The sequence below is a fragment of the Salmo salar genome, chromosome ssa17 (genome assembly GCF_905237065.1).
Source record: "Salmo salar chromosome ssa17, Ssal_v3.1, whole genome shotgun sequence".
In the NCBI taxonomy this organism is placed as follows: domain Eukaryota; kingdom Metazoa; phylum Chordata; class Actinopteri; order Salmoniformes; family Salmonidae; genus Salmo; species Salmo salar.
This window is the reverse complement of record NC_059458.1, coordinates 77410653-77425385: the sequence shown is the minus strand read 5'-3', so window position 1 is coordinate 77425385 and position 14733 is coordinate 77410653. Positions and strand designations below refer to the sequence as shown.

Here is a 14733-nt window from a genome sequence, read left to right as displayed (position 1 = left end):
TGAGAGGCTTAGCTTTCACTACACCTGCAGAGTGAGAGGCTTAGCTTTCACTACACCTGCAGAGTGAGAGGCTTAGCTTTCACTACACCTGCAGAGTGAGAGGCTTAGCTTTCACTACACCTGCAGTGAGAGGCTTAGCTTTCACTACACCTGCAGGTGAGAGGCTTAGCTTTCACTACACCTGCAGAGTGAGAGGCTTAGCTTTCACTACACCTGCAGTAAGAGGCTTAGCTTTCACTACACCTGCAGAGTGAGAGGCTTAGCTTTCACTACACCTGCAGTAAGAGGCTTAGCTTTCACTACACCTGCAGTGAGAGGCTTAGCTTTCACTACACCTGCAGTAAGAGGCTTAGCTTTCACTACACCTGCAGAGTGAGGCTTAGCTTTCACTACACCTGCAGTGAGAGGCTTAGCTTTCACTACACCTGCAGAGTGAGCGGCTTAGCTTTCACTACACCTGCAGTAAGAGGCTTAGCTTTCACTACACCTGCAGTAAGAGGCTTAGCTTTCACTACGCCTGCAGAGTGAGGCTTAGCTTTCACTACACCTGCAGTAAGAGGCTTAGCTTTCACTACACCTGCAGAGTGAGAGGCTTAGCTTTCACTACACCTGCAGAGTAAGAGGCTTAGCGTTATTTAGTTTAATCTATCCATATACCTTTTTTAGCTTTGATCTGGACAACTTGATGCCAGGCACCACAGGCATAGTGACATTTTTGCATGTAATTATCAATTTTGATAGCTCACGAGTGGTCTAAGGCACTGCATCTCAGTACAAGAGGCATCACTACAGTACCTGGTTCGAATCCAGGCTGAATCCCATCCTGCCGTGATTGGGAGTCCTATAGGGAGGTTCACAATTGGTCCCAGCGTCGTCCGGGTTTGGCCTGGGGTAGGCCGTCATTGTAAATAAGAATTTGTTCTTAACTGGCTTGTCTTGTTAAATAATACCACTGTCATAAAAATGCCATGAATGGTAACCACTGTTAAATGGACATCCATCATTTAAAAACCAACTGAATAGAGAATGTAACAAACTGGACTATATTTAGTAACTTCATTTGAAGAGATTGTGATTGGGTCTAAATACAGTACCAGTCAAACGTTTAGACACACCTACTCATTCAAGGGTTGAGAGAACGCCAAGAGTGTGCAAAGCTGTCATCAAGACAAAACAAAAGTGGCTACTTTGAAGAATCTCAAATATAAAATATATTTTGATGTGTTTAACACTGTTTTGGTCACGACATGATTCCTCATATATGTTATTTCATAGTTTTAATGTCTTCACTATTATTTTACAATGTAGAAAACAGTAAAAAATAAATAAAAGAAAAACCCTTGAATGACAAGATGTGTCCAAACTTTTGACTGGTACTGTGTTTGGCAGTGTAAATGTTGTGTACTTGTCTAACTGCCATTTCCCGACAGTCAAACTTATTTTCCTCATCCTCAGAAGCATCAGCGTTCACCAAATTGTGTGTGGTTATCCTTAGACGTATTTTCCCGGACTTATACATATGGAATTGTTGACATGTCAAATTTTTATTCTAGATTACATTTTCTTCTGAAAGAAAAATGCATTTTAGTATTTTAAAGATAGAAAGATGTAAAAAGTATTCATTCACAATCTGCTATGTATAAATCCAGCCCTGGAGTGTCTTAACAAAATGAAATACAAATATTTAGGGCTGACTTAAACCGATGTCCACAAAAATGTATTTGCTTGATATGCAAATATGTGCATTTTTATCGAAATATCACCTAATTTGCATATGTCAATAGAATATTTCCAGGAGAAAATTATATTAAAAAGTATTATATTTGTGTCCACTTTCAACCGGTAAAAGTTGACTGTGATATGATTAAGGGTGTGGTGCCTGGCCTTCCATAGAGCAAAAGGAAGCACTACCCACTGGATCAAAGTAATCATTGTTCTGCCAAAACCAAGTGTGATGTACCCGATTTCTAGCGAATCAGAAGCGTACATCTCGGGGTCTGGCAGGAAGCTGCGTATAAACAGATGGAGGTGAAGGATGCATCCCAAACGGCACTCAAAACCTATGTAGGGCACTGCTTTAGACCAGAGCCCCATGGGTCTAGGAAGTAGTGAACTATATAGGTAACAGGGTCCCCGTTTGAGATAGATCTGATTTGTAGCTTTGAAGGAACTCATTTCAGTCAACCAAACAACTCACTACCGTAGCATCCATCCTGTCAAACATGGTTTTATTTCCCCTACGTTCAGTTATATTTGTGATATAACACAATATTTTAATATCTGGATCATTCACCAATATCTTGGTTTTGACATCTTCAAATGCCTCTTAACTTGCTGTCGTCAAATCCCGATGGTGCTGTCCCTGATGCTGCCATAGAAACAGACAGACAGACGGAGACAGACAGGAGGGAGACAGAAGGAGGGAGACAGAAGGAGGGAGACAGAAGGAGGGAGACAGAAGGAGGGAGACAGACAGGGCCAGGTAGACAGAAGGAGGGAGACAGAAGGAGGGAGACAGACATGGAGACAGAAGGAGGGAGACAGACATGGAGACAGACATGGAGACAGACATGGAGACAGACATGGAGACAGACAGGAGACAGACAGGAGACAGACAGGAGACAGACAGGAGACAGACAGACAGGGCCAGGTAGACAGACAGGAGACAGAAGGAGACAGACAGGAGACAGAAGGAGACAGACAGGAGACAGGGCCAGGTAGACAGTGTAGCTAGGATAGTAGTTTGCGTCTATAGACCAACTGAAACAACTCAACATAACCAAGAGGGAACACACAAGATCAGAAAACCAGCTCACCAGGAAGAAGAATATATCTTATTGTTTTCTTGTTAATTAGATCTGATTTGGTTTTTATTTGTGTTTCTGTGGGGGGTTTAAAGACGGGAATCAGAAGTCCACTTCACAGCATCGCTCCCTAGTGGCGGTCCACGCCGGCGCTCAGTAGCAGCTCTGTGGGTGTCTGAGCCGGGGATCTGAAAGCAGTCTGGAAGCCTGGAGGTGGAGAGTGGAATTGACTGGCTGGGTGGGGGTGGTGAGAGGCTGTGGATGGGGGTGGGTAGGGAGCCCAGCTGGGTCTGTGGTGAGGGCGGACCTGGCCGCTGTGTGAGTTGGGCTGCTGGGGGTTTGGGTTAGCAGTGGAGCTGGGGAGAGACGCAGCATCCATCTCTGTAAGGACCTGAAGGGACTTGAGCCAGTGGGGAGGGTTGTCATCCTGGAGGGAGTCCAAACTGTTGCCTGCTGACGATGGGAAACCTGGAGAGAGAGAGAGAGTGAGCGAGAGAGAGAGAGAGAGAGAGAGAGACAGAAGAGTTAATGAGAACCACAGTACAGAACAAGTCTGAAGTCCAACTGACAAAACTCAGGGAGGAAAATAACTCCTAGGCTAGGATGTCAACACTGACAGACCCAGGATCCTCTTCACTAACCAGGCTGCCTGCCTCCGACAGGACAGATACAGATAGGAGAGCTGGGCCTGGCTGGCTGACAAGAGAGCTTGCTATTAAAACCACACAGAGACAGACAGCCACAATGATTGGCCACCATTACATTATTAGCCGTTAGAGAGGAGAAATCCTCTGTGGAGAGGACCTGTCTGTCTGGAGCCATGACTTACTAATACGACAAAAACCCTTTAGGCCTAACAGCAAGCATTAGCCACTTCCTGTCTGGGAAGTTCTGCACTACTATAGACCGGGGCCCTATGTAGAACACTACTATAGACCAGGGCCCTATATACAACACTACTATAGACCAGGGCCCTATATAGAACACTACTATAGACCGGGGCCCTATATAGAACACTACTATAGACCGGGGCCCTATGTAGAACACTACTATAGACCAGGGCCCTATATAGAACACTACTATAGACCAGGGCCCTATATAGAACACTACTATAGACCAGGGCCCTATATAGAACACTACTATAGACCAGGGCCCTATATAGAACACTACTATAGACCAGGGCCCTATATAGAACACTACTATAGACCGGGGCCCTATATAGAACACTACTATAGACCAGGGCCCTATATAGAACACTACTATAGACCAGGGCCCTATATAGAACACTACTATAGACCAGGGCCCTATATAGAACACTACTATAGACCAGGGCCCTATATAGAACACTACTATAGACCAGGGCCCTATATAGAACACTACTATAGACCAGGGCCCTATATAGAACACTACTATAGACCGGGGCTCTATATAGAACTCTACTATAGACCAAGGCCCTATATAGAACACTACTATAGACCAGGGCCCTATATAGAACACTACTATAGACCAGGGCTCTATATAGAACTCTACCATAGACCAGGACCCTATATAGAACACTACTATAGACCAGGGCCCTATATAGAACACTACTATAGACCAGGGCCCTATATAGAACACTACTATAGACCAGGGCTCTATATAGAACTCTACCATAGACCAGGACCCTATATAGAACACTACTATAGACCAGGGCTCAGAGGGAAAAGGGTGCCATTTGGACCACGATAACCGTTTCTTATCGGATTGATGCTGTCTTCTGCCCGCTTGTGATTGGATGTTATCTTAGACGAAGCAAATTGATTGGATGGGACTCTAGATGAAGTGCATTGATTGGTCGATGTCCAATTGGCAATAACCCTGTTTTACTTCCATTGATTCAGCATTGTTTCCAGGCTGTTATGGACTACAGGGGTGAAGAGAACAGCCCTATTGGACAATCTAATTCCCATGGTCTTTTACTGAGACCATTGGTTTGACACCAGACCAGACATTATGGTAGTATAGAGAGAGCTTCAGTCAGGACACACTATCCACACAGTCAAAAAATACAGGTCTCTGATAATGTCTGTGCTTTTATGCACATCAGGAATAGACGTTCTAAACAGAACAGTATCTAACAGTGGATGGAAGGAGGGAAACAGTATCTAACAGTGGATGGAAGGAGGGAGGAAGGAGGGAACAGTATCTAACAGTGGATGGAAGGAGGGAGGAAGGAGGGAACAGTATCTAACAGTGGATGGAAGGAGGGAGGAAGGAGGGAACAGTATCTAACAGTGGATGGAAGGAGGGAGGAAGGAGGGAACAGTATCTAACAGTGGATGGAAGGAAGGAGGAAGGAGGGAACAGTATCTAACAGTGGATGGAAGGAGGGAGGAAGGAGGGAACAGTATCTAACAGTGGATGGAAGGTGGGAACAGTATCTAACAGTGGATGGAAGGAAGGAGGAAGGAGGGAACAGTATCTAACAGTGGATGGAAGGAGGGAGGAAGGAGGGAACAGTATCTAACAGTGGATGGAAGGAGGGAGGAAGGAGGGAACAGTATCTAACAGTGGATGGAAGGAGGGAGGAAGGAGGGAACAGTATCTAACAGTGGATGGAAGGAGGGAACAGTATCTAACAGTAGATGGAAGGAAGGAGGAAGGAGGGAACAGTATCTAACAGTGGATGGAAGGAGGGAGGAAGGAGGGAACAGTATCTAACAGTGGATGGAAGGAGGGAGGAAGGAGGGAAACAGTATCTAACAGTGGATGGAAGGAGGGAGGAAGGAGGGACGAACAGTATCTAACAGTGGATGGAAGGAGGGAGGAAGGAAGGAACAGTATCTAACAGTGGATGGAAGGAGGGAGGAAGGAAGGAGGGAACAGTATCTAACAGTGGATGGAAGGAGGGAGGAAGGAAGGAGGGAACAGTATCTAACAGTGGATGGAAGGAGGGAGGAAGGAAGGAGGGAACAGTATCTAACAGTGGATGGAAGGAGGGAGGAAGGAAGGAGGGAACAGTATCTAACAGTGGATGGAAGGAGGGAGGAAGGAAGGAGGGAACAGTATCTAACAGTGGATGGAAGGAGGGAGGAAGGAAGGAACAGTATCTAACAGTGGATGGAAGGAGGGAGGAAGGAAGGAGGGAACAGTATCTAACAGTGGATGGAAGGAGGGAGGAAGGAGGGAACAGTATCTAACAGTGGATGGAAGGAGGGAGGAAGGAGGGAACAGTATCTAACAGTGGATGGAAGGAGGGAGGAAGGAGGGAACAGTATCTAACAGTGGATGGAAGGAGGGAGGAAGGAGGAAACAGTATCTAACAGTGGATGGAAGGAGGGAGGAAGGAAGGAGGGAACAGTATCTAACAGTGGATGGAAGGAGGGAGGAAGGAGGGAACAGTATCTAACAGTGGATGGAAGGAAGGAGGAAGGAGGGAACAGTATCTAACAGTGGATGGAAGGAGGGAGGAAGGAGGGAACAGTATCTAACAGTGGATGGAAGGAGGGAGGAAGGAGGGAACAGTATCTAACAGTGGATGGAAGGAGGGAGGAAGGAGGGAACAGTATCTAACAGTGGATGGAAGGAGGGAGGAAGGAGGGAGGGAACAGTATCTAACAGTGGATGGAAGGAGGGAGGAAGGAGGGAACAGTATCTAACAGTGGATGGAAGGAGGGAGGAAGGAAGGAACAGTATCTAACAGTGGATGGAAGGAGGGAGGAAGGAAGGAGGGAACAGTATCTAACAGTGGATGGAAGAAGGGAGGAAGGAAGGAGGGAACAGTATCTAACAGTGGATGGAAGGAGGGAGGAAGGAAGGAGGTAACAGTATCTAACAGTGGATGGAAGGAGGGAGGAAGGAAGGAGGGAACAGTATCTAACAGTGGATGGAAGGAGGGAGGAAGGAGGGAACAGTATCTAACAGTGGATGGAAGGAGGGAGGAAGGAGGGAACAGTATCTAACAGTGGATGGAAGGAGGGAGGAAGGAGGGAACAGTATCTAACAGTGGATGGAAGGAGGGAGGAAGGAAAGGGAACAGTATCTAACAGTGGATGGAAGGAGGGAGGAAGGAGGGAACAGTATCTAACAGTGGATGGAAGGAGGGAGGAAGGAGGGAACAGTATCTAACAGTGGATGGAAGGAGGGAGGAAGGAGGGAACAGTATCTAACAGTGGATGGAAGGAGGGAACAGTATCTAACAGTGGATGGAAGGAAGGAGGAAGGAGGGAACAGTATCTAACAGTGGATGGAAGGAGGGAGGAAGGAGGGAACAGTATCTAACAGTGGATGGAAGGAGGGAGGAAGGAGGGAGACAGTATCTAACAGTGGATGGAAGGAGGGAGGAAGGAGGGAACAGTATCTAACAGTGGATGGAAGGAGGGAGGAAGGAGGGAACAGTATCTAACAGTGGATGGAAGGAGGGAGGAAGGAAGGAGGGAACAGTATCTAACAGTGGATGGAAGGAGGGAGGAAGGAAGGAGGGAACAGTATCTAACAGTGGATGGAAGGAGGAAGGAAGGAGGGAACAGTATCTAACAGTGGATGGAAGGAGGGAGGAAGGAAGGAGGGAACAGTATCTAACAGTGGATGGAAGGAGGGAGGAAGGAAGGAGGGAACAGTATCTAACAGTGGATGGAAGGAGGGAGGAAGGAGGGAACAGTATCTAACAGTGGATGGAAGGAGGGAGGAAGGAGGGAACAGTATCTAACAGTGGATGGAAGGAGGGAGGAAGGAGGGAACAGTATCTAACAGTGGATGGAAGGAGGGAGGAAGGAGGAAACAGTATCTAACAGTGGATGGAAGGAGGGAGGAAGGAAGGAGGGAACAGTATCTAACAGTGGATGGAAGGAGGGAGGAAGGAGGGAACAGTATCTAACAGTGGATGGAAGGAGGGAGGAAGGAGGGAACAGTATCTAACAGTGGATGGAAGGAGGGAGGAAGGAGGGAACAGTATCTAACAGTGGATGGAAGGAGGGAGGAAGGAGGGAACAGTATCTAACAGTGGATGGAAGGAGGGAGGAAGGAGGGAAACAGTATCTAACAGTGGATGGAAGGAGGGAGGAAGGAGGGAACAGTATCTAACAGTGGATGGAAGGAGGGAGGAAGGAAGGAACAGTATCTAACAGTGGATGGAAGGAGGGAGGAAGGAAGGAGGGAACAGTATCTAACAGTGGATGGAAGAAGGGAGGAAGGAAGGAGGGAACAGTATCTAACAGTGGATGGAAGGAGGGAGGAAGGAAGGAGGTAACAGTATCTAACAGTGGATGGAAGGAGGGAGGAAGGAAGGAGGAACAGTATCTAACAGTGGATGGAAGGAGGGAGGAAGGATGGAACAGTATCTAACAGTGGATGGAAGGAGGGAGGAAGGAGGGAACAGTATCTAACAGTGGATGGAAGGAGGGAGGAAGGAAGGAGGGAACAGTATCTAACAGTGGATGGAAGGAGGGAGGAAGGAGGGAACAGTATCTAACAGTGGATGGAAGGAGGGAGGAAGGAGGGAACAGTATCTAACAGTGGATGGAAGGAGGGAGGAAGGAGGGAACAGTATCTAACAGTGGATGGAAGGAGGGAGGAAGGAGGGAACAGTATCTAACAGTGGATGGAAGGAGGGAGGAAGGAGGGAACAGTATCTAACAGTGGATGGAATGAGGGAGGAAGGAAGGAGGGAACAGTATCTAACAGTGGATGGAAGGAGGGAGGAAGGAAGGAGGGAACAGTATCTAACAGTGGATGGAAGGAGGGAGGAAGGAGGGAACAGTATCTAACAGTGGATGGAAGGAGGGAAGGAAGGAGGGAACAGTATCTAACAGTGGATGGAAGGAGGGAGGAAGGAGGGAACAGTATCTAACAGTGGATGGAAGGAGGGAGGAAGGAGGGAACAGTATCTAACAGTGGATGGAAGGAGGGAGGAAGGAGGGAACAGTATCTAACAGTGGATGGAAGGAGGGAGGAAGGAGGGGACAGTATCTAACAGTGGATGGAAGGAGGGAGGAAGGAAGGAGGGAACAGTATCTAACAGTGGATGGAAGGAGGGAGGGAACAGTATCTAACAGTGGATGGAAGGAGGGAGGAAGTAGGGAGGGAACAGTATCTAACAGTGGATGGAAGGAGGGAGGAAGGAGGGAACAGTATCTAACAGTGGATGGAAGGAGGGAGGAAGGAAGGAGGGAACAGTATCTAACAGTGGATGGAAGGAGGGAGGAAGGAGGGAACAGTATCTAACAGTGGATGGAAGGAGGGAGGAAGGAGGGAACAGTATCTAACAGTGGATGGAAGGAGGGAGGGAGGAAGGAGGGAACAGTATCTAACAGTGGATGGAAGGAGGGAGGAAGGAGGGAACAGTATCTAACAGTGGATGGAAGGAGGGAGGCAGGAGGGAACAGTATCTAACAGTGGATGGAAGGAGGGAGGAAGGAGGGAACAGTATCTAACAGTGGATGGAAGGAGGGAGGAAGGAGGGAACAGTATCTAACAGTGGATGGAAGGAGGGAGGAAGGAGGGAACAGTATCTAACAGTGGATGGAAGGAGGGAGGAAGGAGGGAACAGTATCTAACAGTGGATGGAAGGAGGGAGGAAGGAGGGAACAGTATCTAACAGTGGATGGAAGGAGGGAGGAAGGAGGGAACAGTATCTAACAGTGGATGGAAGGAGGGAGGAAGGAGGGAACAGTATCTAACAGTGGATGGAAGGAGGAAGGAAGGAGGGAACAGTATCTAACAGTGGATGGAAGGAGGAAGGAAGGAGGGAACAGTATCTAACAGTGGATGGAAGGAGGGAGGAAGGAGGGAACAGTATCTAACAGTGGATGGAAGGAGGGAGGAAGGAGGGAACAGTATCTAACAGTGGATGGAAGGAGGGAGGAAGGAGGGAACAGTATCTAACAGTGGATGGAAGGAGGGAGGAAGGAAGGAGGGAACAGTATCTAACAGTGGATGGAAGGAGGGAGGAAGGAGGGAACAGTATCTAACAGTGGATGGAAGGAGGGAGGAAGGAGGGAACAGTATCTAACAGTGGATGGAAGGAGGGAGGAAGGAGGGAACAGTATCTAACAGTGGATGGAAGGAGGGAGGAAGGAGGGAACAGTATCTAACAGTGGATGGAAGGAGGGAGGAAGGAGGGAACAGTATCTAACAGTGGATGGAAGGAGGGAGGAAGGAGGGAACAGTATCTAACAGTGGATGGAAGGAGGGAGGAAGGAGGGAACAGTATCTAACAGTGGATGGAAGGAGGGAGGAAGGAAGGAGGGAACAGTATCTAACAGTGGATGGAAGGAGGGAGGAAGGAGGGAACAGTATCTAACAGTGGATGGAAGGAGGGAGGAAGGAGGGAACAGTATCTAACAGTGGATGGAAGGAGGGAGGAAGGAGGGAACAGTATCTAACAGTGGATGGAAGGAGGGAGGAAGGAGGGAACAGTATCTAACAGTGGATGGAAGGAGGGAGGAAGGAGGGAACAGTATCTAACAGTGGATGGAAGGAGGGAGGAAGGAAGGAGGGAACAGTATCTAACAGTGGATGGAAGGAGGGAGAGGAAGGAGGGAACAGTATCTAACAGTGGATGGAAGGAGGGAGGAAGGAAGGAGGAACAGTATCTAACAGTGGATGGAAGGAGGGAGGAAGGAAGGAGGGAACAGTATCTAACAGTGGATGGAAGGAGGGAGGAAGGAGGGAACAGTATCTAACAGTGGATGGAAGGAGGGAGGAAGGAGGGAACAGTATCTAACAGTGGATGGAAGGAGGGAGGAAGGAGGGAACAGTATCTAACAGTGGATGGAAGGAGGGAGGAAGGAGGGAACAGTATCTAACAGTGGATGGAAGGAGGGAGGAAGGAGGGAACAGTATCTAACAGTGGATGGAAGGAGGGAGGAAGGAGGGAACAGTATCTAACAGTGGATGGAAGGAGGGAGGAAGGAGGGAACAGTATCTAACAGTGGATGGAAGGAGGAAGGAAGGAGGGAACAGTATCTAACAGTGGATGGAAGGAGGGAGGAAGGAGGGAACAGTATCTAACAGTGGATGGAAGGAGGGAGGAAGGAGGGAACAGTATCTAACAGTGGATGGAAGGAGGGAGGAAGGAGGGAACAGTATCTAACAGTGGATGGAAGGAGGGAGGAAGGAGGGAACAGTATCTAACAGTGGATGGAAGGAGGGAGGAAGGAGGGAACAGTATCTAACAGTGGATGGAAGGAGGGAGGAAGGAGGGAACAGTATCTAACAGTGGATGGAAGGAGGGAGGAAGGAGGGAACAGTATCTAACAGTGGATGGAAGGAGGGAGGGAGGAAGGAGGGAGGGAACAGTATCTAACAGTGGATGGAAGGAGGGAGGAAGGAGGGAACAGTATCTAACAGTGGATGGAAGGAGGGAGGAAGGAGGGAATAGTATCTAACAGTGGATGGAATGAGGGAGGAAGGAGGGAACAGTATCTAACAGTGGATGGAAGGAGGAAGGAAGGAGGGAACAGTATCTAACAGTGGATGGAAGGAGGGAAAGGAAGGAGGGAACAGTATCTAACAGTGGATGGAAGGAGGGAGGAAGGAAGGAGGGAACAGTATCTAACAGTGGATGGAAGGAGGAAGGAAGGAGGGAACAGTATCTAACAGTGGATGGAAGGAGGAGGAAGGAGGGAGGAAACAGTATCTAACAGTGGATGGAAGGAGGGAGGAAGGAAGGAGGGAACAGTATCTAACAGTGGATGGAAGGAGGAAGGAAGGAAGGAGGACAGTATCTAACAGTGGATGGAAGGAGGGAGGAAGGAAGGAGGAACAGTATCTAACAGTGGATGGAAGGAGGGAGGAAGGAAGGAGGGAACAGTATCTAACAGTGGATGGAAGGAGGGAGGAAGGAGGGAACAGTATCTAACAGTGGATGGAAGGAAGGAGGAAGGAGGGAACAGTATCTAACAGTGGATGGAAGGAGGGAGGAAGGAGGGAACAGTATCTAACAGTGGATGGAAGGAGGAAGGAAGGAGGAAACAGTATCTAACAGTGGATGGAAGGAGGGAGGAAGGAAGGAGGGAACAGTATCTAACAGTGGATGGAAGGAGGGAGGAAGGAAGGGAACAGTATCTAACAGTGGATGGAAGGAGGGAGGAAGGAGGGAACAGTATCTAACAGTGGATGGAAGGAGGGAGGAAGGAGGGAACAGTATCTAACAGTGGATGGAAGGAGGGAGGAAGGAAGGAGGGAACAGTATCTAACAGTGGATGGAAGGAGGGAGGAAGGAGGGAACAGTATCTAACAGTGGATGGAAGGAGGAAGGAGGGAGGGAACAGTATCTAACAGTGGATGGAAGGAGGGAGGAAGGAGGGAACAGTATCTAACAGTGGATGGAAGGAGGGAGGAAGGAGGGAACAGTATCTAACAGTGGATGGAAGGAGGGAGGAAGGAGGGAACAGTATCTAACAGTGGATGGAAGGAGGGAGGAAGGAGGGAACAGTATCTAACAGTGGATGGAAGGAGGGAGGAAGGAGGGAACAGTATCTAACAGTGGATGGAAGGAGGGAGGAAGGAGGTTACAGTATCTAACAGTGGATGGAAGGAGGGAGGAAGGAGGGAACAGTATCTAACAGTGGATGGAAGGAGGGAGGAAGGAAGGAGAAAAAGACAGTCTCTTGGCATATTCACCCATTTAGAAGATAGAAAGACATCATTACATAAACTAACAGAGAGAGAGAGAGAAAGACAGAGAGAGAGCGGGCGATAGAGACAGAAATGAAATCCGTGGAAAGAGCTGAAGAAGAGACGTGTAGCTGTAAGGAGACGTGTGTTAGGACCACCATTGTCTCCCCTAGGGGATGTAGAATGCTCCATGCCAGGGAGGAGACCAGACGTTACACTCCCCTGATCTGAACCCCCAGACGATAGATGATGTCTGGGGTAGATGCTGAGCACACTCAGGGTGTGTCCCAAATTGGCACCATATTCCCCATGTAGCGCACTACTTTTGACCAGAGCTGGTGCACTACACAGGTAGCCATTTGGGACATACTTCCGATGCAAGGAGCAACACACCATGCAAGGCAGGCAGGGAGTCCAGCTGGATGTAGAGCATAACGTAATGCCATAAGGAAATGATCTTTTCTTTATGGCATTTGTGTTCTATCATTTGTACTAACTCTGCACTCTAAATAGAAATAACACCAGATGTAAAATGGTATATTTCCCTTCTTTTCCATTCCATACACAGCCTCTCATAATAACGGATACCAATTAAGAATAGACCTACATATTCTGACATGGCAATATGCTGGGATTACGTGTCAGAATACATTTAATCTCAGATTGGTGGTTGTTTCTGACAAAGCCAAATCCTGGACCTACATCTGCCAAGCAAGCCCTGGCTTGACTATCTCTGCCCTGCCCAAAACACTACATACAGTGCAATCGAAAAGTATTCAGACCCCTTGACTTTTTCCACATTTTGTTATGTTACAGCCTTATTCTAAAATGGATTAAATAATTTTTTCTCATCAATCTACACACAATACCCCATAACGACATCACAATACCCCATAACGACATCACAATACCCCATAACGACATCACAATACCCCATAACGACATCACAATACCCCATAACGACATCACAATACCCCATAATGACATCACAATACCCCATAATGACAAAGCGAACAGGATTTTTTTGCAAATTAATAAAAAAAAATAAAAAACATTTACATAAGGATTCAGACCCTTTGCTATGAGACTAAATTGAGTTCAGGTGCATCCTGTTTCCATTGATCATCCTTGAGATGTTTCTACAGCTTGATTGGAGTCCACCTGTGGTAAATTCAATTGACCGGCCAAACTGAGCAATCGGGGGGAGAAGGGCCTTCGTCAGGGAGGTGACCAAGAACCCGATGGTCACTCTGACAGAGCTCTAGAGTTCCTCTGTGGAGATGGGAGAACCTTCCAGAAGGACAACCATCTCTGCAGCACTCCACTAATCAGGCCTTAATGGTAGAGTGGCCCGACGGAAGCCATTCCTCAGTAAAAGGCAGTAAATGACAGCCCACTTGGAGTTTGCAAAAGGCACCTAAAGGACTCAGACCATGAGAAACAAGATTCTCTGGTCTGATGAAACCAAGATTGAACTCTTTGACCTGAATGCCAAACTTCACGCCTGGAGGAAACCTGGCACCATCCCTATGGTGAAGCATGGTGGTGGCAGCATCATGCTGTGGGGATGTTTTTCAGCGGGCAGTGACTGGGAGACTAGTCAGGATGGAGGCAAAGATGAATGTAGCAAAGTACACAGCTTGACCTCAGCTAACACACTAATAAAGACGTGTTTAGGACCGGTGCCACACAGCAGACAAAGCCAGAGTTTTATGTTAGTCCTGCCTGCGGTTAGTCTTTCCCACCAACATTAACACATTACATGAGCAATATGACGCTCAATCTGATCCTGCACTGTGTTAGTGGTAAAATTCCAACTGCCAATTAGTGAGCCACTTCCACCAACAGCAAACAACACAATTATTTAAAGAGCCATTGGAATTTGGAAGTAAAGGAATGCAAATGTCCCTCTACCCAATTAGCAAAGAGTTGACATCAATCCAACACTTCAAACCATAGACACACCACACCAAGTCCCAACTACACTTGAGCGACATTAGTGGTTAGTTTCTAGTGGTTACAGGCTACAGATCATACTACAGGCCTATTGGTTTCTAACTAGTGCCTGGCTACAATATACACAGGCCTATTGGTTTCTAACTGTGCCTGGCTACAGATCATACTACAGGCCTATTGGTTTCTAACTAGTGCCTGGCTACAGATCATACTACAGGCCTATTGGTTTCTAACTAGTGCCTGGCTACAGATCATACTACAGGCCTATTGGTTTCTAACTAGTGCCTGGCTACAGATCATACTACAGGCCTATTGGTTTCTAACTAGTGCCTGGCTACAGATCATACTACAGGCCTATTGGTTTCTAACTAGTGCC

The 14733-nt window shown here is 47.6% G+C and overlaps 1 protein-coding gene across 1 annotated transcript in view; it reads right to left on the bottom strand.

Moving 5' to 3' along the window:
- Window positions 1-2888: 2888 nt before the first annotated feature.
- Window positions 2889-14733, bottom strand: part of LOC106609840 (CCR4-NOT transcription complex subunit 4) — a 58967-nt gene continuing 47122 nt past the window's right edge. Inside the window, exon 14 of the mRNA XM_045698662.1 lies at window positions 2889-3272. Within this exon, the coding sequence (XP_045554618.1) occupies window positions 2935-3272 (338 nt within the window). The 3' untranslated portion in view covers window positions 2889-2934. The remainder of the gene's footprint in view (window positions 3273-14733) is intronic.